At 41.2% G+C, this 26,319-nt stretch overlaps 1 protein-coding gene across 9 annotated transcripts in view; it reads right to left on the bottom strand.

Moving 5' to 3' along the window:
- Positions 1-9,632: 9,632 nt before the first annotated feature.
- Positions 9,633-26,319, bottom strand: part of ICA1 (islet cell autoantigen 1) — a 61,517-nt gene continuing 44,830 nt past the window's right edge. For 7 of the 9 annotated variants that reach the window (XM_035129082.2, XM_035129085.2, XM_035129084.2 and 4 more), the window contains exons 10-15: positions 25,018-25,067; positions 23,425-23,487; positions 23,213-23,254; positions 17,396-17,668; positions 11,804-11,899; positions 9,634-10,641 (exon numbers count right to left, since the gene is read on the bottom strand). In XM_035129082.2, the coding sequence (XP_034984973.2) occupies positions 10,520-10,641; positions 11,804-11,899; positions 17,396-17,668; positions 23,213-23,254; positions 23,425-23,487; positions 25,018-25,067 (646 nt within the window). In that variant the 3' untranslated portion in view covers positions 9,634-10,519. Of the gene's footprint in view, positions 10,642-11,803; positions 11,900-17,395; positions 17,669-23,212; positions 23,255-23,424; positions 23,488-25,017; positions 25,068-26,319 lie in introns of all 9 variants that reach the window. The other 2 variants (XM_035129091.2, XM_035129092.2) reach the window with 2 other exon arrangements.

Here is a 26,319-nt window from a genome sequence, read left to right as displayed (position 1 = left end):
AAACCTACTGTCCCTTCCCCAAAGGGGGCCTTAAGATAGGGTAGGACGGAACGTGGAACAGAAGGCAGGAAAGGACCATTGTGAGCTTTCAATGTGAGACCTCCCTTGCAGTAGTTGGAAGGCAGCCCAATAGCACTCAGTGCATCCATAGGAGAGAATTACAGCAGCCAGGCTTGACTTGTTGTGTGCTCTGATCAGCATGTATCATCTGTCTTTCTCAACTTAGTTGGCTGCCTGTCTCTATGTAGTTTAAGGTGCTGGTTTCGCCTTTTGAAACTAAATTGGGCATGGGGGAACTTATTTTAGCCCACGACGGTTGCATGCCAGTGGTGGGTGGAGCCAGTGGCGAAAGTGGGTGGAGCAACCCGTGTTCCCTGATGGTAAGAGCTGTTTGCCGGTGGAACAGGCTCCCTCAAGGTGGTGACTCCTTCATTGGAGGTTTCTAAGCAGATTGGATGGCCATCTGTCATGTGTTGGTCTAGTTGAGATTCCTGCATTGCAGGGGTTTGGACTAGTTGACCCTCTGATCCCTTCCTACTATGGTTCTATGAAATTTTACCTTTGTGCATTAGGCTACAAACCAATCTAATATTCATAACTCTGTCATAACTTTGGCTTCCTCGCTACTCCCTTTCCGAGTCTAATTATAACCTCTATTTGGCAATTTTTCATAATTAACCAATTACAAACATCTTCTTTTAATTCTTATAATAATACCTTATATGAAAATTACTTATATCACATAACAAATTTCTTATTTCTCTAATTATTCCCTTTAGCCTCTTAATTATTCACTAACATTATTCTAACTTATACAATGAACATTCTAACATCTCACTTAATCACTCTCTAAAATCCCCCCATCTCCGCCCGGTGACCAGCCCCTGGAATTCCCAAACCAACTCCTGTATACAGTCCAATTCCAAACCGTTTTATCAATCCCTTATTTGCACTACGTCTCAACCCACTCCATCTCTCACCCACTCCAGCCCAACTTCTTCCAACCAGCACCCCCTCTGCCAACCCCCTCTAATTTTTCCTTTTTCTTTGCTCCCCATTTAACAAGACCTTCGCCTGGATCTTGCCTCCCTTCTCTCACTAAGGAGGTTCGGATCCAGGCCACCTCTTTATTCATTGACACAGCGTGGTTGTTATTGCCAGGAGCCCGCTCTCCCTCTCTCACTGAGAGAAGCGGCTCCTGGAGATCTAAGTCCAATGCGGCTCTTTTTTTATGACACAGGTCCCGTGCAACCTCTCCCACCGGTTGCACTTCGTTCAAGATAAAGAGCTCCTGTTGCTCCTCTTCTAGTATGTTTAAGTTTTGGTCCTTTAGAGTTTCATGCTGTGTCTCGAAGCTGTCAGTTGGATAGAGTTGGTGCTGGGGTTCAATCAGTAACTTTGTAAGTCTCTGGTATTCCTTTACACCCATCCAAACTTCTTGAACTTTTTCCCAGACACTTTGTATCTCATTCTCACACATCATGTCGAGTTGTTTTGTCTATCTATATCCTTTGTCTTCTCAGATTACAATATGGCGAATAGGCTGTTGTGTCAGAGATGGAATCCAAGCTGAGCTGACCCGTGCCTCCAGGTTCCCGTCACTGGGCCACCGGAGGGCTCGTTAGTAGTCAGTTCCAAATATTGCAGAAATGCAAACAATAAATCCTTCACCTCCCCTTGGTTCCACTACCCCAGGGAGGGATTCAATTTTTGTTTTTAGCAAAGTTCAGAGTCCCGTTCCAGCACAATGGCTGCAGGCTCGGCAATTGCGTGTTGGTTTCTCAGTGAGGGGGGGGAACGACCTCTGTTATCTTTTAAATTCCCCTCCCAAGTCCAAATTCTTTTCTAAATTGTTAAAATTTCTTGTAAATCCAGATCGTTTCTTTTGGAGGTATCTAGCGCGCGGTGTCGCCGGCATGGAGCTTTGCACCTCAGAGCTAGTGAATGTCCCAAGGCTCCGTCCCGCTCTGCCTGCGCACGTCACCCCTAAAAAAGGGGTTAACGGGCGGCGAACGGGGCTCAAAGGAGCACTGCTGGGTAGCCACGTCCCCGAAAAGCACAATTCGGGGGTTCTCCGGGTGGCCGCTTCGCCCAAGCGGCTCTACCCCTCCTCTGAGGTGCCGGGAACCTCGGACATCGAGAATTCCCCGCCAGCTTCCATTAGCGCCAGACCGGAAGTCCAGATGTTTTGGCCTACAACTCCCATGATCCCTAGCTAACAGGACCAGTGGTCAGGGATGATGGGGATTGTAGTCCAAAACATCTGGAGGGCCGAAGTTTGGGGATGCCTGATCTAGCACAACCAGCAGAAAAACTATTAGGTGTTTTGTCAAGACTCTTGGCAATGTTCAAGTGGTCCATAGAGAAAAAGGGTTATGAAGCCACTGGTATCGGACATCATTAGGAATTGTTCCATATTGGCCAGTCCAAGTTTTAAGATCAACTTTGGAGATGCTCTCTACCATCCTCTTCACCTGTTAAATAGTGACCCTGAGAGCGTAAGATTTCTTAGTGGTGGTCTCATGCCTTTGGAGTACAGTACTGTAGTACAGTGGTCCTCAACCTTGGGCCTCCAGATGTTTTGAGACTACAGTTCCCATCATCCCTGACCACTGGTCCTGCTAGCTAGGGATCATGGGAGTTGTAGGCCAAAAACATCTGGAGGCCCGAGGTTGAGGACCACTGCTGTAGTAGAAGAAACACCCTATCAGCCTCTCCTTTCACCGTAAATTACACCCTAATTTTTACTGTTGCCTTTCATTCATGCTGCCTTTTGGGTGACTGCTCTCATTTTTTAAATGGCTGTTTTAACCTGTGCTATATATATATATATATATATATATATATATATATATATATATATATATACACACACACACACCCTTTGTTTAGTGTATGCCCATGTTGAGCCGTTCTGAGCAGAGCATAAATAATAAATCGAGTGATTTGAAACTTCACCCTGAACTGGCTCTTAAAAGTGATAGAAGAGGGGAAATCGTTGCAGGGAGACAATGGTGAGATATCTGAACGAAAAGCTTGCAGCACACTAAGGCCACTTATCCCATCATCTGTCCTAGTGTCCCATCAAAATCCCCCCCCCAAAAAAATTGTCCTGGAAACTGAGCAGCTGAGTTAAGCAGTTAAGTTTGGCTCATCCAAGAGAGCAATCTCTTCATTTGAGAATTTAACACCTATGCATACCTCATGGCAGCTTACAGCAGTTAAAGTAACTCTCTAAATAAAGAATGGACTCTGTCACAATGTCAAAGAAATGAGCTGTGATAAAAAGTTTTAACACAGAAAACATCTGCCTAGCAAGGCACCAGAAACAGTCTTCACCAAACCACAGAAGATGGCAAGGGATGGAGCCAAGCAAACCTCAGGTAAGGTAAGCTACAATCCGTTTTTATCTTTGTGTAAACCAGCTGTGGCTTTTCCATCAGCTCCAGCCTATTGGCACCCTTCAGTTCCCACTATTCTCTGGAAGGGAGTTATGATAAAGTGGTATAATGGGGCTCTAAATGGTGTGGATGTGACCCAAGTCATACTCTGATCAGTCCCATTGAAATATATGGACTTGCGTTAACCAAGATTATCTTAAATGTATACATGGATTCCATGTATCTGATTTGGAGAATGTCTTAGTTGGGCACCACCCCTCTTGTTCTCATGGTGCCAACCAGCCTGAGTGCAAGTGCCCTCTCCTCACCCGTAGTTCCCAGAAATTGGCTCACATTGGAATTACAACTTAGCCTTACCTGCTATGAATGAGTCTAATTTTTTTTAAAAAGGCCTTCAACTTGGTGGTCATCACTACATCGTGTGGGAGCAAACCAGTTGACTTGGTCCTTTGTGAAGAAGTATGTTCTTTTGTCTTTCCTGAATCTTCCAACATTCAGCTTCACTGAATGACCCTGAATTCTAGTATACCGGAGGAAACATGACTCCATACCTCTATAATAATGCTTTTGAACACATTTCCAGTGGCCAACATAATACTGGAATTCTAAATGTAATTCTTTTTTTCCTTTTTTAAAAAAGCAACTCATGAAGGAAGAATATCAATAGAACAAGTAATTCAGGAAATAGATTTTCATGCCAGAGGAAATTCTTTTGTTTGAAGAGAAAGGGGAGAAATACTCGCCTTACCTACATTAAACTCCAGGCTTCTGTGTTGCATTTTCCTTGGCTGTGTGTTTACACCTCCAGAAGAGGCTGCAAACAACAGAAACTGCCTAAGCTCCTCCAGAATTTTATTTTGCAGAGTCATTATATATAGCCTGTTATCCTTCAGAGGCCATTCTCAGTTCTTCACATTAACCTTCCTGTGCAGGCCAGGAGACTGGCTCTTTACGGGGTTTCCTGGTACCCAACTCTCTGTGCAGAAGCATTTCTACGTATCTCCATATGCCCAGTTGACTTGAGATGTGGGTACAGCTCTCGTAATCATTAGTACGGAGTGTTCTTGATAGAACTTGCATCAGGACTAGGGTGTACACTAAGGTTTAGTAACCATGGTGGCACTTGCGAGGTTGCAATGAATGTTTCTGTAGCATTACCTAGAATGACGTCTTGACTCGCCAATGCACTGTGGAACAGGGAGTGCAGAATATTCAGACAGCACTGATTGGTCTCAAGATGTGTTTCCATAACAAATAAGGCAAATTGCTCCCTATTTTCAGCTCCGTTCCTATGCTCAGAATTGAGGTAGATGCTGCTTAGTTCAGGATATTCCTGTCTGCATAAGGGAAGGGGATTATCACCAAAGAAGAGAATCTAAAAAGCCTTGCAGTTGGAGATCATCGCACTTGAGCTATTGTTAGGCATGCTTGTTTCATATGAAGGAATAGTGAATTGATCAAGGTTTCAGGTAAGACTTTTTCAAAAGCTGATATACTCCCCTTCTAGATGGAGATTGTGAACCAGGAATGTTGGGTCTTTTGTGTCACCAGACAGCTCGGGCAGTACTGAACTGGTGCCTACGAAAATGGCGGTATCGGCTCTCTAGTGAGCCTCTCTAGTCCCAGTCTTCATCACTAGAAGGGATGGAGATGCAGGAGCTGGCTAACATAATCCAAACCACCTACTTAACAATTGTAAGTGTACATGGATATCAGCTGATTGGAGAACAAAGCCGTCAGTTGGGCACCAAAACAGCTCCAATGTGCTTTATTTTGCAGGAGCAATGTATCTTTAAAAGCATAAATCAAGAAACAGGGCAAATCTTGAACTGTGAAGAACAGCTGTTGAGGCAGGGCACCTGGCACTGGTGTCAAACACCGCTGCAAATCAAGCAGCAGAAGCGTCAGGGATTTGGAATAATAGACTCTTAAACATCAAGTGTTCTAGAATGTGACTCAACATTTTGGAATACCAGATTTCTTTGTGGCACTGTAGAAGCTGAAACCACCTTCATCAATGCACAGGCTCCCTGATCTCAGGTTGGCCAGGACTTAAAATACATTCTTGCCAACCTGATTCCACTGCAGAGAATAAAATATCATTTTGATAAGGTTGCACTGTCCTCAAAACATCTTTGATTCCCGGAACTGGTAGCCATGATCTGTCATTAAGATCCTATGGCAGGACTGCTAGTTCCTTCCAGTCCCACCTGCCTCATCAATTCCTGCATACTTAAGCACAATATTTTTTGCTCTCAAGTTGGCTTTCAGACTAGTCCCCTTTTAAAAGCAGGAACACACGAGCCCCCTTGCGTATAGAATTGCGTCTGTGTCAAATGGGTTACACACTGCCTGCAGCCATTTCCAAAATAGTGGCAGCTGCAAAAGAGCTTAGTGGTGAAGAAAACAAACTGGAGCCAGGGAGCCCTTAGTGAAAAATTCACATTGGCTGTGATTTCACTGGATGGCAAGCACACAATTTCTGACAGAAGAGGATTTATGCCACTGTAGACTTCCAGGATGTACGTACGTGTACATGCGCAAGTTATTGTGCTGTATGCAAACAAAATACCGACTGAAAGTGCTTGCCCATCAGAGTCCTGAACTAGAACAGACCAAGAACCTCTCCGAGGGTTGGTTCATACATGTATTTCCCAAGATCAACTGAAAGTCTGCAGCAACACACAAATCCCCAGCCCTCCTTCTCCCTGCAGAGATACTTGCTGACACTTACAAATGCTTGCCAGAATTTTAGTAAAACCCATTTGCTGCTAGTGATGTTTGATTGCATTTTAAAAATCAGTTAGTTAATTATTTTACTGCTTCGTTGTAAGCTGCATTTGGAACTGAACAGCATTTCCTCTTGGTCTGTTCTAGTTCAGGACTCTGATGGGCAAGCACTTTCTAGGGTCTCAGGAAGAGACTTTCCCCCACACCTGTTACCTGAGTCGTTTTAACTGGAGATGCTGAGCGGGGCTGAAACTGACCCCAAGTTGAAAGGCAAGGTAGAATAAATCCTGGTAGGAGCTTACTTTGGGGCCTGCACTTAGGTTTTAACATAAAAACATAAGAAGACTCCTGCCCATCTAATCCAGCCACTCAGATACTTGTGGAAAACTCACAAGCAGGACTCGGGCACAACAGCACTCTCCTCACCTGGGGTTTCTAGCAACTGATATTCAGAAGCATATTGCCTTGGACTGTGGAGACAGAGCATAACTATGATGGCTAGTAACCATTGATAGATAGCCTTATCCGCCATGAATTTGTCCAATCCTCTTTTAAATCCATCTAAGTTGGTGGCCATCACTGCCTCCTGTGGGACTGAGTTCCATAGTTAAACTATGCACTGCATGAAGAAGCACCTTCTTTTATCTGCCCTGAAACTTCCAATATAAGCTTTTCCTCTATCCATTTTCTTCATGCCATGCATAACTTTTAAAAAATTCTGTCATGTCACTTCGTACTTGCTTTACACACTCTTTGGAAAGCCACTGACTGGCCCATAATGTTTCTGCTCCTGTTATGCTTAGAGGATTATTTAGGCAGATTTAGATAAGAGTCCATAAAAATTACTCAATCTGTTCTCTCAACGACTCCATCCGAGGTCCCCAGAGGCAGCCTCTCTTAACTTAGCAGAAATTCATGCTAGCTGAAATCATTAGGTTTTTTTAAAAAATAAACGTTCTGAGGACAGCAAACCAATCATCGCTGCTTCACCTCCCACCCCATCATAAACTTTCTGCATCATTTAAAAGTATGCTACTTAAAATAACAAAATATGCAACTATGGGGCAGTATCTGCAAATCAAAAGGAATCCTTAAGCTGGTGCGATAACGGACTTATAATTGTTAACAGAATGATTAAGAGCTTTGCTCTGTTATATAATGGAGACTGTGCATATGGCCAGCATAGCAAAATCTTATAAAAAGTATTCTACATACCATGACTTTTAGTTCCATGTAATATATATATATTTAATTACAAGATAGGTAAAGGTAAAGGGTAAAGGGACCCCTGACCATTACGTCCAGTCGTGACCGACTCTGGGGTTGTGCGCTCATCTCACATTATTGGCCGAGGGAGCCGGCGTATAGCTTCCAGGTCATGTGGCCAGCATGACAAACCCGCTTCTGGCAAACCAGAGCAGCACATGGAAACGCCGTTTACCTTCCCGCTGTAGCGGTTCCTATTTATCTACTTGCATTTTGACGTGCTTTCGAACTGCTAGGTTGGCAGGAGCTGGGACCAAGCAACGGGAGCTCACCCCGTCACAGGGATTTGAACTGCCGACCTTCTGATCAGCAAGCCCTAGGCTCAGTGGTTTAACCCACAGAGCCACCTGGGTCCCTAATTACAAGATACTATGAATTATATGTGTCTGGGAACTCAAAGATAAGAGTCTGGTTGCCAAGTTCCATTTCTAGACTCTCATTACTATAACTTCCATTGTTTAAAGCAAAATACAAAAATATATACATTGCTCATAATGCAACACTAAAGGACAATGCACTCTTTGCATTAACAACACAGGTTTTTATTGGTTGTCAGTCATAACACATATATCTGAAGGGAGGTTGAACTGCTGCAAATACAGTTCCGGCTTTTCTGTCTTAAATCATGTGTCAGTTCAGCTATTGTATCTGAAGTGTGATGTGAATTGGTGGCAACGCGGACCTTTGTTACACTTGTGGAGTACTCTCTGCACAATACCCCGATTGAGTGGGAGCCATTTGCAGCTCAGATGTCTATGATCTGTGACCTAAAAACAGCTCTAATTAAGTCTGACACAGTAGCGTATTAGCTTGCTTGAAAGCCACTGCAATCTATTCACATTATTAGAAACCCCCCCCCCCTGAAAAAACATTCTACCTCTATAAGCTGGCAAAGTTACAGCTAAAGTTCGTTTATTTGGCTGTAGATCTAACAGATTGGGGCCAAAATAACAGCTCCAGAGATTTTTAGTGCACTGTAAACAGTACGTGGAAATGCAGAAGAATCCTCAATATATTTTGGAATGCACAATCCATTGTTGATAAGACCACCAGCTGCCTCCAGCAAAATTTAGCTTTGCCTTTAAACATATAATTATGGGACTCTGAGTCACTGTCTTACAGGGCTTCAACAATATGAAATATAGAGAGTAATTCAAGCGTTGTGAGATGCTAGTGTGCACTGGGATTTTTCTTTCCCCCTCCTCCATCCCAATAAGGACAAACAACATGAAGAGTATTAAGAGGCGATTGTCAGAAGCATTTTAGACATCAGATTTAGTTAAAGTGATGTTGACAAAGGACCATTCCACAAATTACACTTTAAACAAGTACACCCAAAATAATGTGTGTTCTTATGAGCCTTGGACATGTGATGAATCTACTTCAGGAGGCCAAGGTTCAAACTTCACAGGTAAGTGCAAAACTTCTACCTTTGTTGCATTACCCTAATCCAGGAAAGCCTATCATAAGCCAGGTGTGTGTGTGTTCTTCTCAGCCTTTTATGCTGTTTTAGGGCACTCTGAATATCCAGGTACCTGAAGGAAGGTTTCTATCAGTTTCAAATTCAGAAATCCTGCATCATGAATTTAAGCTTGCATGAAAACAGTGTCAAAGTAAATGTCTGGCTGGCAAAAGAAATGTGCTTTTCTTAAGAAGATTGGATCTGCACATGAAGCAGAATGAGGTGGCAGAATGGACTGTAACATTTCAGCTAGTAATCATGTTTCTGAGGTCTTCCCTATATGAAAACTTTACTGGATGGAAACTAAAATACTGTAGCTAATATAGAAAAGTTGGGAGAAGACTTAACAGGAATCTATATCTATATTAAAGAAGGGGAGCATTCAAAAAGGTTATTTCTACCTGTGATATGTTGGTCTGCTCTATGACCTCAGAATTCTCACCTGTTTTTTTTAAGGCAGTGAATGATCAGCCTGGATACTGGGGTCCAGCTCCAAGGGCCTTCTGGCAGTTCATTCACTGCAATAAGTTACAGGGAACCAGGCAGAGGGCCTTCTCGATAGTCACATCCGCCCTGTGGAAGGCCCTCTCATCATATTTCAAACAGATAAGCAACTATGTGACTTTTTAGAAGACATCTGAAGGCAGCCCTATACTGGTAAGTTTTTAACATTTGAGGTTTTATTGTGTTTTTATTGTTTTGGGGGGAACTACCCAGAGTGGTTGAGGCAACCCAGTCAGATGGGTAGAATATAAATAACAATAACAATAATTTATTATTAAATCATGATTACTTCCATTGAATTGCTCCCATTCCCCATGACAAAGGTTCAGCTACACTTTTTCTTTTTGTCAAAACCATCTTTATTAAAGGTGAGTGTTGCGACAGAACATGTGTGTATGAAACCAGCTTTGATGAAAAGTGCTTTGTATGGAAACCATGATTACTGTAAATACACATGTTGGCAAAGTCAATACCACTTGGTCTCCAATTGCCGAAACTGCTGGTACAACTGAACATGCCTGGAGGATGTAGTTTGGGCAGTCGGCTTGGATTTATACAATGCCATTTGCCTAATAATTTAAAATTAGAGAATGAGCACAGTAGATTCATAGATACTCAAATATAATTCTCTAATAATTAGCCCCAGAGTATAGATTTTTCACTATGGATACTAACAAAAGAAATTATAAATTAACATCACAGCAGTATGTTATATACTACTTTCCAAATGGTAGTATCGAATATACCACTGGGTCATGCAGTCTCCAGTTACATGATTTTGTTTTGATTTACACAAAGAAAAAGATATAAAAAATAGGTTTATTATTTATATTTCACTCGAGTTAGCAGTGGCACTCTGCCTGCCAAGAGCCAAGTTACAGCAAGTACACTAATCTATTCAGTAGTCTCCTCTAAATCAAAACTTCGTTTGGTACATTCACATACAAAAAAAGAAGTCTCAAACTCTTTGTACAAAACAAGAGCAAATAACTGTTACCTATAGAAAGGGGTTAGGTCAATCCCTTGATTTTATTAGAATGGCACAGAAGTGAGAAGTAAGTCGTACAACAGTAAACTGATCTGTTTTTAAACTCTTCTAAAGCCCCAAGAAATGCATTTTTGAATGGTGAAGTGAGAGTTACCACAGGCAGACAACTCATGCATTGAGCAATTCGTGTTCTTTATCTGTTTTCCCAACTGCATCTGGGTTGGACAAGGGGTCCAGATCAGCAAAGAGGCTAAACCAAGCCGTTAGATCTTTAGAGGAACTTGCAGCTTCTGCAAAAAGGGGGGGGGGAGAAAAGAAAGACAAACAATCCCCAAGAAGTTAAGATTTTTCTTTGAGGTTTTTTTTTTTAAAATATATATATATACTAATGCTGACATAAAACAAACAAACATGGTATGGACTTGGAATGCACTACTGAAAAAATATGTAATATATACATGATAGAACCCATATTCATGTATTGCTTTGGATAGAAAATTTAAATATTCTGCAGTTATTATTATTATTTCATTTCTATTATTTCTATATTTTTCTTATATTTTTAAGAAAAATCTCAAAGCGGTTTACAGTTCTATATTATTTATACAGTATATGGTAACTTGTAACACACACTGCCCTTAAAGTTGACTATGATAGGAAAAACCCCAATATATTGCAGTAAAATATAATGGAAACTAAAGCAGCATAACTGGCAGGTAAAAACAAAGATATCATAACAGCAGTAAAAAGAAATTAAGAGGATCTCAACTGCCATTAAAAAGTCATTAAGAACACAATTGATCGGGATGGGTTTTTCCTGAAAGATAACAATGATGTTGCTCAGAAAACACATTTGAAGAGGAAGTTTGATAATTTAGGTGCCATCACAGAGAAGGCCTTTTTAGCAATTAGCCACTTCCCTGGCTACTAAGCGCAAGGACATCAGGAGATGTCCTCAACTGGTGGATTGGCTCATGGTTTCTCCATTCCCAACCACTTCATAGTATTTTAATGAATTCATCTTCACTTGGATGAGCCTTTTGGAGGTTGTGCAAAAATGGAAAGGGAGATCACCAAAGCCCCAACACTGGCAGGGCCCTAAGGGGCCATTCTGCCTGCAGCCAGGAGTAATTTTGTCAACACGGAGTGTGACCAAGTGATGACCCAGTGGAGTTTTCGTTGCTGAAACAGGACATCTCCACCCAAGTCTTGGCAACACTATAACGTCAACTAACAAGCAAGCATTGATATTCAAGTGCCGATTACTTAAATAACATGCCAATTAGAGCATAATTAGAGGATAATTCCTGAAAGGAAGCCAGTCTATGTAAATAGTTGTGAGACTACACACACACACACACACACACACACACACACACACACACACACACAAACTTTGTACAGTATTACTGTGTTGGTGCACACACAATCAAAGAGTAACGTGTTTGTCACCTTTCATAGGTGTCTTGTTGATGGTCGTGTTCAGGCTGTTGGCTTTCTGGGCGGTCTGTGGGGCAGGCGTAGGGCTAATGGTCCTGGCTGCCCAACCTAAAATTCAATAGCAGAGTTGCATTTCTGTCAATCAACTATAATTACTTAACGAGCTCACACTGCTCACGACAGTAATAATTGAAGCTTGAACTCTTCTGTTAAAAACAATTTCTAAAAATCCTGTCCTGATCTGTTGCTTTACAGCTCTGGCTTCATTGCTTTATGTAGGTCTTTACATTTTGTACTTTGTATTATGTTACTTTAAAGGTAAAGGTAAAGGGACCCCTGACCATTAGGTCCAGTCGTGACCGACTCTGGGGTTGCGCGCTCATCTCACATTATTGGCCTAGGGAGCCGGTGTATAGCTTCCAGGTCATGTGGCCAGCATGACAAAGCCGCTTCTGGCAAACCAGAGCAGCACACGGAAACACCGTTTACCTTCCCGCTGTAGCGGTTCCTATTTATCTACTTGCACTTTGACGTGCTTTCGAACTGCTAGGTTGGCAGGAGCTGGGACCAAGCAACGGGAGCTCACCCCGTCACAGGGATTCGAACCGCCGACCTTCTGATCAGCAAGCCCTAGGCTCAGTGGTTTAACCACAGCGCCACCTGGGTCCTTATGTTACTTTAACCCTGTTGTAAATTCTTGTTGTGTACTTTGGGATAGAAATTAAACAATTCTCATTTCCTTACAGGTTACTGCAGGCATCCCCAAACTTCGTCCCTCCAGATGTTTTGGACTACAATTCCCATCTTCCCCAACCACTGGTCCTGTTAGCTAGGGATAATGGGAGTTGTAGGCCAAAACATCTGGAGGGCCGCAGTTTGGGGATGCCTGGGTTATTGCAATAGGGTTGTATTTGAGTCTGCTTTTTTGTTTTGCTTTTTTGCCCTCACTTTAACTGTCTTGCTTGCTCCATCAAATCCATTCATCTACTGAAACTAACAGTACAACTTGTTTTGACAATTGATATTTTTGAAGTTGTTAGCAGAGCTCATGTGCAGATGTATCTGCTGACTGGGAGTGGGGACCTTCAGAGTGCTGTTTCAAATAGCAAGCAGGAGTCAATCCAGCCTACCGTCTGGAAAAGGCTCCCACAACAAACAGGCTCCAGCCCTTCTATAAGAGATCTGCTAGTATTACTACTAGCAGTTCGGGTGCCTGACATGTGCCCTACGGGTCTGTGGGTTTGGTCCAAAAGGAAGGTTAGGAAAAACTTTTGAATAGTGTTACAAAGTTACAAATAGAACACAGCTCTCTGTGTTCTATTTCCATTGCTAATACAAGCAAAGTTAAACAGGAGAAATTAGCCTTTGGGGGAAAAATATTGGTGCTTGCTAGCTGGCCGCTCAAAGAGCAGCTCATGATATGACTAGACGCAAGATTATCAGTGAGACATTAAGGAAACCAAACCTCCTACTCTTCTGCCAGCAACCGTACAAATGTGGAAAAGGTGAAGCAAGCAAGCAGTCATTCTCTTGGCCTCAATTATATTTAAAAATGGAAGCTGCAGCTAGATTGTTCAGCCACAGAACGAAGCTCCCATACACATGAATTAAAAATGATTCCTATAATTATTATTAGCAAAATGAAATACAGGTAGGAGTGAAGAAAGGGATTGCCTTTTTGTTAAAGCAGTCTTTGCAATTAGCCAGAGGAGGCAGAAACATAATCAGTGGACCAACTGAAACACACTCGGATCATTTGCTCTTTTTGCTGTGAAGTTTAGCCTTCTTTCACCTTCATAGGCAGCCCTTCAACAATAACAGTTTCTTGCAGTAGGACCAAGTGAAGACTGGGAATAAATGGGTGCAGTAACAATACAGTTTTAAAGGCAGACAAAACAGACTAAAAGACAAAGGCTGTATTTACTGGATAAAAGATTAAGGGGACAGGAAAATATAATTACGACAATTTCCGGAGGCTGTAAAGTGTTCTATATATTCTTAACCCATGCCTGTATGATGCCTGCCTCCTTGCTGGTCAATGGGGATTAAACAAGCATGCTTAGTTGATTAATTGCTGAAATGTTATGCACAGGCTGAATTCAGAGGCAACACAAAACCACAGAGTACTTGGGTAAACCATGGTGTGGTTCAATGTTTGAACTTGAGCTTCCCCACAAATTGATCTGGTTCAGATGTAACACTGAACCATGGGATCTTCAACAGTGTGTTAGCATAACTGTAGTTTTTTATTACATCTGAAACCAGCTTTAAGAGGATTTAATCCCACTAAAGTAAATGAGATGGAAGAAGTCTAACAGCTCTTAGGGCACCTCCATTTTTTTATTTTAAAAAACACCCCCACAGATAATCAATTTAATTGATCAGCAATAACTAACTACGTGAACACAGTTAGGAACCTGACTTAGCAGAAGGTTTTTCCAGTCTCCCAGGATTCTTTTGTCTAGCATTGTTTGCTCCAACGTATTTTATTATTTGTAAATGCTTGGGATTTGACCTGGAACCTTATACAAGCTAAAACATCTTCTCTATTAACATATGATGCCATCAAAGATAATTAATAGCTAGATGGGAAACTGAGACACAAAGCTAGCAACCTGTACATAACTGCTTTGATCACACAACAGTAAGTTCTCTAGTTTACTTAACAGGCATTGTGAAATAAGATAGTAATTTGCAGTTGAAGATGACTTGTTTTCTGCCAGTCATACGCTAAACAGATCTCTGAAAAATAATCCTAGCAAAAAGACATTTTCAATTTACAAGCAAAGCCTGTGTACTTTGTAAGAAAACCACTTACATTATTAGGAATGGAAATTCTGAAAAATTGCCACGGTTGGCTCCTCAGCCATGCAAAATGAGAGGTTACTTGCATTTATAATACACCTTCAATTATTTAACAGGGCATAGCTTTTACTGGTTAACTTAGAAGGAAAACAACCTCTCTCCATATTGTGGTGGATGTCATAGATAACCCATAGCATTGCAAAGAGTTGTGTTCTTTCTGAAGGGAAGTATGTTGGCACTGAACCAAGGAGACATGAACCCCAACCCTTGCTCCGCCCTGATCTCTCTCATTGGCCTTAGGGAAGTTGTGCTCTTTCAGCCTGGGGTCCCAGCCTGCACTATGGGTTTCTTAGAAAAGGAATGACATAATTGCATTTGGCAAAAAAGAAAGTGTCCTGCAAACGTTGTAAATAATACATTCCCCCCCACCAGCCGTTCCTTTAAGTGATCTGTGACTGTGTTGCAGCCTGAACTGTGTAACAACAAATGTACAAGACTGCATGTTCGAAAGAGTTGGGAAGAGAACAGGCCTGTAGTCCAAACTGGGTGGGGGGTGGGTGGGATACAGCAGCCTTCTATTCAGGGCAAAAGCTAGATTCAAACTAGAGACCTCCTGGCTTACTATTCAGTCTTTTAGCACCAAACCGTATGCTATGCTGAAGATTTGTGAATGATAGTTTTCATTTAAAAGTAGCTGATCTACACTGGGGCCACAGTGCTGGGGGAGAAAGGTCTAAACATTCTCCATCTGTGCAATTTCCCGATTTAAATCAAACTCATCCAAAAGCAGCTATTTGCCGCAACAATGTGCAGGTATCACACATCTCTCCCACTCACTGGCTGCTTTTAAATTTAATTGCCCTCCCTACCCTTGGTGATAGTTTGTAAATAAAAAAGCAGAGGTTCACTATGTCAGGTTCCTATTGGAAGACCAGTCAAATGCTAGAACATTGGCAGTGGTGAAGTTTTTATCGGTGGTCCCTATCTTTAAGTTTGAACAAAATGCTTGCTTAACCTGGAGGTAGGCTGTCTGAATTGTGTATTGCTTTGTATCAGTTTGTTGGGTCTCTGGACCATAATAAAGATTGATTGATTGATTGAATTAAAAAAGCAGCTACTACAATCATAGGAGATCCTGTTCACAGATCTGCCCCACTGTGTCTGGTTTGCCTCTTAGTGACTTTCCTACACCATATCACCTTTAAAATCTGAGTACTTCGATTCCATTAAGCATCTGCACTACGCTAGACAAAGAGGCCAGATATGCCTCTGTCCACAGGCCTATTAAGCCAAAGTGCTTGGATTGAAGCCACTGAAGCCTCACTGATGACACGCTCCTATTTTAGGCATGCCAGTCTTGACAAGGTCCCTTTAACAACAGCTTTTTTTATTGCTACTCCAGGCTCTACTATTTTCTTCTACCTGAGGAATGTCAGAGGAATAATTTTCCCATCAACAAATGACAAGCAAACCAGCCCACGTTAACACCCTGGAGGAGTTAAGAACCCTTCACACACGTCATCCCTTCACTCTAAAAATAATGAGACAATTTTTTCCTTTCACCCTCTACGCCTCCCTCCCACAACCACCATCTGCCCAAGAAACAGCGGAGAGATTAACATAGAATATTGGCAGCAAGGAGGTTGGTCTGCTGTGCATGGAGCACTGAAGCAACAAGAGCTGCAAACTAACAAAGCACTTTAATTCTGAGCCTGTTGTGCAGATGCATCTATTTTACAGCACCAGAGTAGCCAACTGATACTTAAGGGAGGGTAAAAATAGGGAGAGGAAAATGCATAAATGAGCTTAGTGTGAGTAACCCAAGGGAAGGAGCTATTACCTGGAAGGCACACCTACAAACCTCACGGGAGATGTGAGTGTGACTGAGAGAAGAGACCTGATTCAGATGTAATGTTGGCTAAGGCCTAGTTCAGCTTTATGTGAACAAACCTACCTCCCTTCTGTCTGCATGGAGATTGTAAGCATTCATTTCCTTTTTAAACTAACTGCAATTTGTTGTTTTGTCTGAACTGGGAACTACAGTTACTGGTAAGTTTCCCTATGCTTATCCAAAGAAGCCAGGATCAGAAGCCATGGCTTGATCCTGGCTTTTTCAGACGAATCACTGTTTATCCTAACCATAGTTTGTCCCAATTTGGACAAAACATCCAACTGGTTAGGTTGAAATTGCACGCTTTGCATGCAACTTGCCCCTGGTTCAATCCCTGGCATCTGTCGGTAGAGCTGGGAGAAACCCCTGAAACTACTGTAAGTCAGTACTATAGACAATACTGAGATCAATGGACCAGTTATTTGATCAAGTATAAGGTAGTAGTACACAAAATTAAATAATAGTAGTAAGTTGTCTCCTCATGGTTGTAAAGGGGGAGGGGAGAGAGAGAGAGAGAGCACTTAAGCCCAAGGTTCATGCATATAACACTATCCTATGGTTTAGTGCAGAGCTTTTCAAACTGTGTGTTGCGACATGTTAGTATGTTGGCTGCAGTGTGCAGGTGTGTCATGCAGTCGCTCCCCACGCTCCTCCTGAGGCTGGAAATAAGTAAATTTAACCCCCGGTTTGCTAGTAAAACTGAATTACTATTTCGCAAAATGATGCATGTTTAAAAAGTGTGTCACCAACATAAAAAGTTTGGAAAGCTCTTGTTTCGTGGTTATGGCTATACCCTCCCAAGTTAAGTTTGTGTCTTTGTTCACATGCATTCATGCATGGCACAGCGCTTGGCATTAGGTTGGTGGACTGAGCTCATCCGTTTGCTAATCAGCCTAAAATAAACCTACCTTGAAGGGAGGACTGCAAGTCATTCATGTTTTGGTCTAAAAGCTGAGAAGGAAGGAAGCCTGACGCTGATGACTGATTGTTCTCCGTTTCTCCTGCAGAAGAGCTTGTGGGCATGTCAGCAAGTGGGTCCTCTCCAAACACAGCTGTCCACTCTCTGCTGAATTCACCGTCATCCAAAGAAGACGCATTGAGAATCTCATTCAGTAATACCATATCATCCTTATCAGTAGCCTCAGCCTCCAAAGAATTTGCAAGCGGGTCCATTGATGCTGCTGGGAGAAGCAGGAGTACCAAAGCAGAAAGAAATCAGAAAAAAAACAAGTAAGGACAGAGGAAGATACTTAAGGAATGCCCATTCAGATCTACCAGTAGGGAAGGAACTATAGCTCCGCTGTGCATGCCCAGGTTCAATCTCTAGAAGTTCCAGTTAAAAGGAACAGGATAGACCTTTGCTTGAAACTCTAGGCAGCAGCTGCCAGTCAGAGTAGACCATAAGGGATCAGCTAACAGACCTGGCATAGGCCCTAGAGACTGAGGCATAGATAAAATAATTTTATGGGGAGCACCTAAACTAGATGATCTTCCAATTGCACCTCTCATCCCTCACATTCTGGAATTCAGTCTGGAAATTTATGATTTCTCACCTCTCAGATTAACCTCTCTAGATGCCACAGTTCATGCAATAACTCATGTTTTGACAGTTATTTAAAACGCAGACACATTCAGTGGGGTACACCCCCACTTTCCCAGATATAAACCAGATATTTCAACAAAAGAACTACTTTGACCAATGATCCGAAATGATGAAAAACCCCTTTCCTGCAGAAGTCCTCATCCTTGTTGTAATAGAAATGTGATTTAATATGGACCAGAAACAGAAGGTTCATGGTGGATTACCTAGAAAAGGAACAGCTTACTTTACAGTTACACTATTTCTACTGAATGGAGTTGACCTTATGCTGGCTCAGATGTCTACAAGATGAAAAATGAAGGAAATACATAATGGAGAAGCACAGAATGCCCCCTCTTCCAGATGACAAGTAAACAGGAAGGGAATAGGACTTGGCTGCTTTACCAGTGTGGAAGGCAAAGAGATACAGTGAATCATTGTACATTGATTATGTGCCCATGCACTGGAGGGGCAAGAATGGATGCTCAGGGATAACAAACAGTGTCCAATCAACCACTGTTGGGCAAAAGGAGTTAAATTTCAGCATGTAGAAAATTCTAGGTAATAAAATGATACAGAAATGGCAAAGTCAGCTATGGAATTTGCTACTGCAATTTGTGGTGATGGCCACCAGCTTGGACAGTATTAAAGGGAATTAGAGAAAATTATGAAGGATAAAGCTCAGGGGCCTCTTGTCATGACAGCTACAGGTAGTAGACCTCTGAATACCAGTCACTGTTGAACAACAAGGGGAAGGGAGCTCTTGTGTTCATTTCCTGGTTATGGGATTCCATAGGCATCCCATTGGCCACGGTAGGAGAAAACATGCTAGACTAGCTTAATTTTTTGGTTTGATCATACAGGGCTCTTCTTATTGTCTTAGGAAAACTCAATGAGCCAGCAAATGAGTCACTAAAGCCTACTGCTAGCCTATCATTTTACTTTCCACCACCCTCTCAAGGAGACAATGGAAAGCATGGTGGAAGCTTCAGAACTCTCCATTACCATGTTCCTCTAGCCCACGGACCAGCTCTCAAAAGCGAGTCTCACCGTATGGGAAGTTTTAAAATAGCACCTCCATGGGAAATGGACATGTGATTCTACCCTGAGAATCTGTCCAGCCACAATGTTTCTTCCCCTTCTCTAGAGAGCATGTTTGTGGGAAGAACTGTGTGGCAGAAATAACCCTGACCACCTCACCAAGACATAGCTATCCGGTCTGTTCTGGATTGATGGTTTAGTTTTAACTTGTTTCATTGTATCAGCTATATTCAGATGTTAATCCACCCTGGGACATTATGATGAAGGGTGGGCAAGAAATATAGCAGACAATGCACAACAAGGTTATCTGTAAGACCTCCTGTCCCTGTAAAGACCTGTAAGATCTGTAGAACATCTGGGAAAAGTTTATTCATGGGCACTGAATATAACAGGGTGGTAACTCAGCAAAAGGCCCCTTTCTGCCATTGCCCTTGCATTCCAGAATGAATTTTCCTCTGCCATACGTGAAGCATTATCCATCCTTTGCTTCAGACATCTTGCAAAGATGTATTCTTTTTGCCCAAGCTTTCCCTGACCAAAAGAATACACCCCGTTATTACTGTATTCCTGCTTTTAATCGTTTTCATAATTTATTTTTCCTAGTTATTATAATCCCTTTTTACTGTTTTTTATTTTGTGTCTCTGTTTTATTACATTTTAAATTTTAATGTTACATTTCTGTACAGATTGTTTACATATTAAGCAGTTCAGAAATGCTTTTAAATCAATCAATATTTATTCACACATCCAGGGGTGTTCCAAAACAACTTGCAATAATAAAAATACGCAATGCACAATAAATTTAACAAGTCAATACAAATATGATATGCTTTAAAAAGGTCAAAAGGTCATCCAAAAGGGGGAGGGGAAGGATCATCAAAAGCAACACAAATTACCCATTCACTCTGTACAAGGTGAACATCAGTTACTGCCAACAGCCCAAGCTGTCCAACTGCCTGGGAGAATAAAAATGTGTTTGGTGCTGGAATTTGTCTGATGCCACCCTTGCCACAACTTCAAGTTCACAGCAGTTGGCAATGTCAGTCTGGCCAACTTCATTTCAACCTACTCATAAGGAAGCAAACTCCAGGGGGCTGTCATAGCTGAATTATTCCAGAGAATGAATTCCATCTACTATTGGAAAATTTTTCTACAGCGAATTTGAAGTCTGAGCACTGACCTCATTAGAAACTGAATTTAGTATAACCAGCAATATACTTCTCCATTTTCCCTAAAACATCTCTTTCAGAACATGAGCTTTGGAACTGTACATGCTTTTCATTTCAGTGCAACTACCTGAGGCCCTAGTAGGTCCTTTATCTGCCATTGCTGCTTTTTGTCTTCTCCAGAAATTGACTTTTGAAAAGAAGAGATTATTTGGGAGGTGTGGTGGGACAACAGATGATCTAAACTCCCAAAACATTGCTGTTGGAGGCAACCTGGTAGCCATCAGATCTTTTGGACAGCAATTCCCATCAATCCTACCCAGCTTAGTCAATGATGAAGCTGTAGTTGAAAACATCTGGAGGGAACCAGGGTGGAAAAGGCTAGTGTCTCCAAACAGGCATGAAAGTGCTTGAAGCTTTGCTCCAAAACTGCCGCAATGAGTATGATGCTAGGCGATTTTTGAAATCTTCCTGTCATTGCTTCATCACTGTGGAGCTCAGTAGCTTACCTAAAGTATGTACAATAGGCAGCTTTCTCTAATAAAAGCCTCAGTTGGCCAAGTAACCTTCTGTGAACTTAAATTATCCACACACAACACAGCAAAGATAAATACTTTCTTGTAATGAGTTGGGCATATTAGAAATGTATAGATGAAAGAATCTTTCGTCTATACATTAAGTAGGTCTTACCCAAAAGTGATTGAGTCTTCTTTCAAAGAGCACAACCACATAGAGTGAAGTTATTGGGGGCGTGAAAAGAGGAGAAGATAGGCAATTTTTAAAGTCAACTCTGTCCCCTATGAGTCAACACCATTTGGGAGAATAAAAAACACCTACAAACCATGAATAAAATCAACTCGGATGAAAGAAAACAGCAGCTTTAACCTGCACGATGGTTGACAATTTTGAGGGCTGAACTTTCCATTTACATCTTCAATCCCCTTTGCAGTTACACATTTACTTGTCAAGAAAGCCCAATATTATAAGTAGTCAATTATACTGGTATAATTCAGTGTGCGTTTCCAGCTGCATAAAAAATGGCAGTCAAAAGTTGCATTCTAGCATACCAAGTTTGGAATGAATTAGGTATTTAAAAAATTAGCACCACCCTCCTCTCTCTCAAAGAAAGCAGGATTTGTGGTTAGCAGTTCACTACAGCAAGAAAGTCTCAATACAGTACAGGAAATATAAGCAGTCCTCAGTCATGGTAAATCTCATGTTACAAGTGGGTGACATCACTGATGTTTCACTTCACAAGCCACAGCTGACCCATGTGGCTCAAAGAAAATCAATTGTGCCAAAAGGCTCTCTTATTGGTCTAGAAGTGGCCTAGAAGTGGCAAAACATTCTTGATAAATGTGACATAAAACACTGCAACTCTTGTCTCCTTGGTGCAAGGCACATCTTATGTTGTAAGACTCCTCTTTATTTTGACTTCTCTGCCCTGATATATTACATAGTGTTTTAATGTGTTCGAGAGAGCCTGTTTTGCTTCCTGGAATTTCCAGATCTAGCAGAGAATCATGAAGTTACAACATATATTGAAGACATGGTTCTAATACCGGTAGTAACATTTAACCATTCCTCTGCTATGCTAGAAATTATATCTACCACAATAGCAAATAATAATGATGATAAAGATTATTATTATTATTATTTTAAAAATCTAACAGAAATATAGCAAAGAACAAGTCTATTTGATGCAGCCATCATATACTGCTGGTATTTCACAAAGAAGTCATGTATAATAGACATAAACCATTTCTCTGTGTTCTAAAAACTGTAGCTGTGTACTCACTAAGAACAGAGTTCTTATTAAAGAAGCGCCAACATGGCTCTTATCAATAAACTATTTGCACTGCTGTTACTTCTCCCTTCTCTTCCCTTCTGTTCTTTGCCTTGTGTTCATCATTTCCTTGCCGCTTCCTTTTTCCAACAGTAAATCTATCCCTTATTTTCATAAATTGTCCTTTGCCATCACAGTATTGAAGAAAGAAAATTCTAACAGAACACAGTCTGCTTTTTACCTTCTTTTGATATAGATTTATTCCTTCATGTGGCATTGCTGTATGTTTACCACTTTAGTGGTTAGCCAAGCCAAGCTCAATTCACAGCCACTTCTAATGTGGTTGCAAGAGTCAATACAAGATGGTTCTGCTTCATACATTACACATAATGGTTATTTTTTTTAATGAAGAAGTATCTGTGTAAAGGCAGCTACTGCTGGGAAAAACTTGTGAGCTAATAGATTCCCTTACACGGTAAATACTAGCCACCCCCATATGTGGGAGTTGTGCTGAAACAATCAGAATCAGAAATGATGTGATAACTTCAGCATGTTGCAACCAAATGTGGGAATCTAGCTTCAGAGGCAAAAAAGGGGGGGGAATGTACAAGAATAGGTATGTTTTACTCAGAGCAAACCTGTTGAAATTAATGGATTTAGTCATGTTACTTTTTACTTTGAATAAAACCTAGCTGAATACCACCCATATAATTATTGCCAGGATGAATGTACTATGGTGCACACATCTGTCCCCCCCAAAAAAAAAACCAGAGTTGTTATGGACCACTGAAGCATAGCTGCCAAATTTTGCCTGGCTGAAAAATGCAGTGGAATAGTTGTTGCTTACAACAGCATTTCAAATCAAGGAAACTGACAAACACACTCTATTACTATCACTGTCAGTTCAGAAGGAGATACTTTTCTACATCAATATACTAAAAGGTTCACAAATTGAGGTGAATGTTCTTCTACAACCCTTAAGTGCCCAAAGTGGATGATCACATCGAAAAACTTACGGACTCACTGTTAAGACCGTGTTCATGTAAGACAATTTTACTCTGCTACGAGTGATCGCCAAATAAAAAGAAGAGAATACTATGTTTGGTGCCCTTTTGCAGAACTGATAAAACAGTCAGACAAAAAGATTACATACCATTTTCCTCAGGTTTCAAGTCTAATAAGTCATCTATGGCTCCTAAAAATGGCAAAATATAAGGGAAAGTTATTGAGCTATAGGCTCTTATATGTACGTTTCATACTTGCAGTTATACCGTTTTCTTTAGGCAGCAATCCTATGCAATTTGTCAGCAAGTCCCACTGAACTCAATGCAACTTACTTCTGCACTCCATGTCTAGGAGACATACCTGAATTCTCTCTGTGGTTGAAGCTCTCCCCAAAAGTACTCAGGATGTCCTTAGTTTCTTCTGCTGTAACCAAAATATTTTCTAGGTTAGAATCAGAACCTAAAGTGCTTTTAACATGGAATGTGCTTCAAAGGTTTTCTAGTCTGACACTCTTTGCACTGTTAACTTGCATAGTTAGGATTTCACATTGAACCTGAAACTATCCCAGATAAATTATTTACTGGTGGTGTCTTAAAAATCTCCAGAAACACACACACACACACTATATTTATATACCAAATATACTCTCTTACACACACCACTCTCTCTCTTTTCAGTACTTTGTAGCCTACTACCGGACAAAACTATTTGCTGTTCTTAAAGGGTCTCCTTTAATTCAGTAGGTTGTATTAAACAGTAGTCATGCTCAGAATGAACCCAATGAAATCAATGGACTTAAGTAGCTTGAGTCCATTCATTTCAACGGGTCAACTCTGAGCATGACTACCACTGAATAATTACACAATGTCTTTCCAAAGCAAAACTCATTTCACAAAAACACCATGATCTAGGTCTAGTGTACCTAATGGGTGCCACTTCAGGAAAGGCCACTGAATCAGTTCCAAATATGGTCAACCATTTACCAAATTTAATCATTTAAGGAAGTGATAAATATCAGCATTCTAATCTTCCTTACTTGGCCATCCTCCCAGCTAAGCTAATCACCAGCACAAGACAGAATATTGCACAATTAAGAACATACTGCCAATAACAGAGAAAGGGCTGGGTTCCTACTTTTGTTACCTACAGATAAAATCCCATTTTGCTCTTCAAAGTATATTTGATGATGTCAAAGTCTCCCCTCAATCTGCAGCTGCAGTGTGATTTTGATAGTGAGGTGCATCTGTTCCAGGTTAGGTAATTGGTTTACAATGAAATTATTTCAAAAATGCTGATTCCCCACCCCGCCGGCCAGGCTGCCTACAATTAGAAATAGATTATGTTTTTGCTCCAGTTAATTATCCATAAATCCAGCTGAATTAAAATACTTTTGACAATGTTTGGTAACCTTGCTTTTAGGCCCTCACCTGGAACAAGTTAAAACCTCAACCAAGCCCAGCTCCACCACACAAAAAGCATACAGGGGAAGCAGGGAAGGTAAAAAGTCTGGTGTGTTTGGATAAGCACAGCAGAGCAACGCAACTAATTTAGCAGTGGCCCCAATCTATTTTTTTCTGGAAAGAGGTGAGGGTGACAGTACCACCATACAGGCAATAGTTCTAGCACAGTGAGTGTTGTGTTATAGAGAAAAGGCTGGAGGTCACTCAAAGTTATGGCAGCAAGTAGAAGGATATGGAAGCCTACACTCCATGATATTTATTTTCCAAGGTGCCTTTAGAGTTGTTAAATAAAATCTCTATTCTTAGATCTCTGCTCTTAATTGATTTCACATGCGTCAGATTTTTAGAGCTAGGATAAGAAAACCCTGACTGAGACAAATGTTATATACACTAAAGTAGCTTGCAGGAACAAACTGGCACATAGCATCTATTAGGATGAATGAGACACTTTTAAGCCGGCTCGACGTTTGAAAGGCATAATAAAAGAAAATACCTGAGCTGGTTGATTCCTTGGTGTGGCTGTCCTCATCTAATGAAATCAACCTTAAATTGGAAGGTAAAAAAATGAGAACTTAGTTTATGCTGTGGTGTAGCATGTTATTGAGGAAAATAATGGCAAAAAGTTACAACTGTCTCTGCCCCTTTTCAGTTTTTATGGACCAAGTCGGGATACACTCAAATTCCAAGGTGTTTTCAGAAACACACAAAAATATGTTGGCATTCAGGCAGTAAAGGTACAGTGACAGGAGGAATAATCCTTCTAAATGTAATGGTCAGAAGGACAGAACAAGCTGCAGGGACTGAATCAAAATGAGTCTGGGGACCTTGTCTAAATTAAAAAAATTCCCTAGCTTTCTTTGTGGCCCTGGTGATTGCACTATGGCCGTGTTCACTTCTTCCTCATTTTCTAACTAATGCAAAACAGCATTTTAAAGCAGTCTTACTGGAGACTCTCACAAGCAAGGGAAGTCAATGTGGTACCTTCCAGAAGTTGGACTCCAAATCAGGCTCAGCAGGCACAGCCAATGGTTAGGAACAATGGATGCTGCTAGCAACATCCATGGGGCACCATGCTGGCTATCCTTGCTTTTGAGATTTAGAACTTAGTTTATTTTGTTTTCTTCTAAAGATTTAAGGAGAGCAGAAGATACTCAATGTATCTTGTCTGGAGGACAAGAGTAACTACTCTCTCTGATACAGTGTGGAGCGGCCAGCAGAACCACTGAATAAGCAAGAGGACTGATTACATGGCAACTGACGTGTACTGGCTTAGCAGGGATCATTGCTATTACTCTGCCTGCTGTCACTCTGTGATTTTATCTGAACCTTGAGCCCAGTGCTGAGGACATGTCAGTTGCGTCTTTAGGTGTGCAAGAGGAACACAGGCCAAATTGAGTAGCAGAAGCTTTTAGAAATAAAGCTCTGGTGCAAAGCAGGTCAGAAGAGGGAAGAAAAAAGAAGAACAAAACATGAATTTCTGAGCCACTTAGTCAGGCTGAAAAGGAAGTTAACATCCGTCAACACATTTATGTGTTTTTTTTGTGTTCCTCATGCTTGTTAGAAGTGCTTTGCTGATGTGAAGTCTCTATATTTAGGAAGAGGCTCCATGTGGGAATTTTCTTCAAAGCGGCCTTTCAGAATTCCTTGTATACTGTTAAGTAAGACATTTACATGAACTGTGAAGAAGAGTCTTAACCTGCTTCCCTTGGAACACAATAGGTGTTGTGAAAACGGCTATCTAGAAAAGTGACTCAGCAGTGGGTGTTCTCAAGCTTCCAAACCAGTAATGTAGAAT

The sequence above is a fragment of the Zootoca vivipara genome, chromosome 12, assembly GCF_963506605.1.
Source record: "Zootoca vivipara chromosome 12, rZooViv1.1, whole genome shotgun sequence".
Lineage (NCBI taxonomy): Eukaryota > Metazoa > Chordata > Lepidosauria > Squamata > Lacertidae > Zootoca > Zootoca vivipara.
This window is presented reverse-complemented; position numbering and strand designations above follow the sequence as displayed.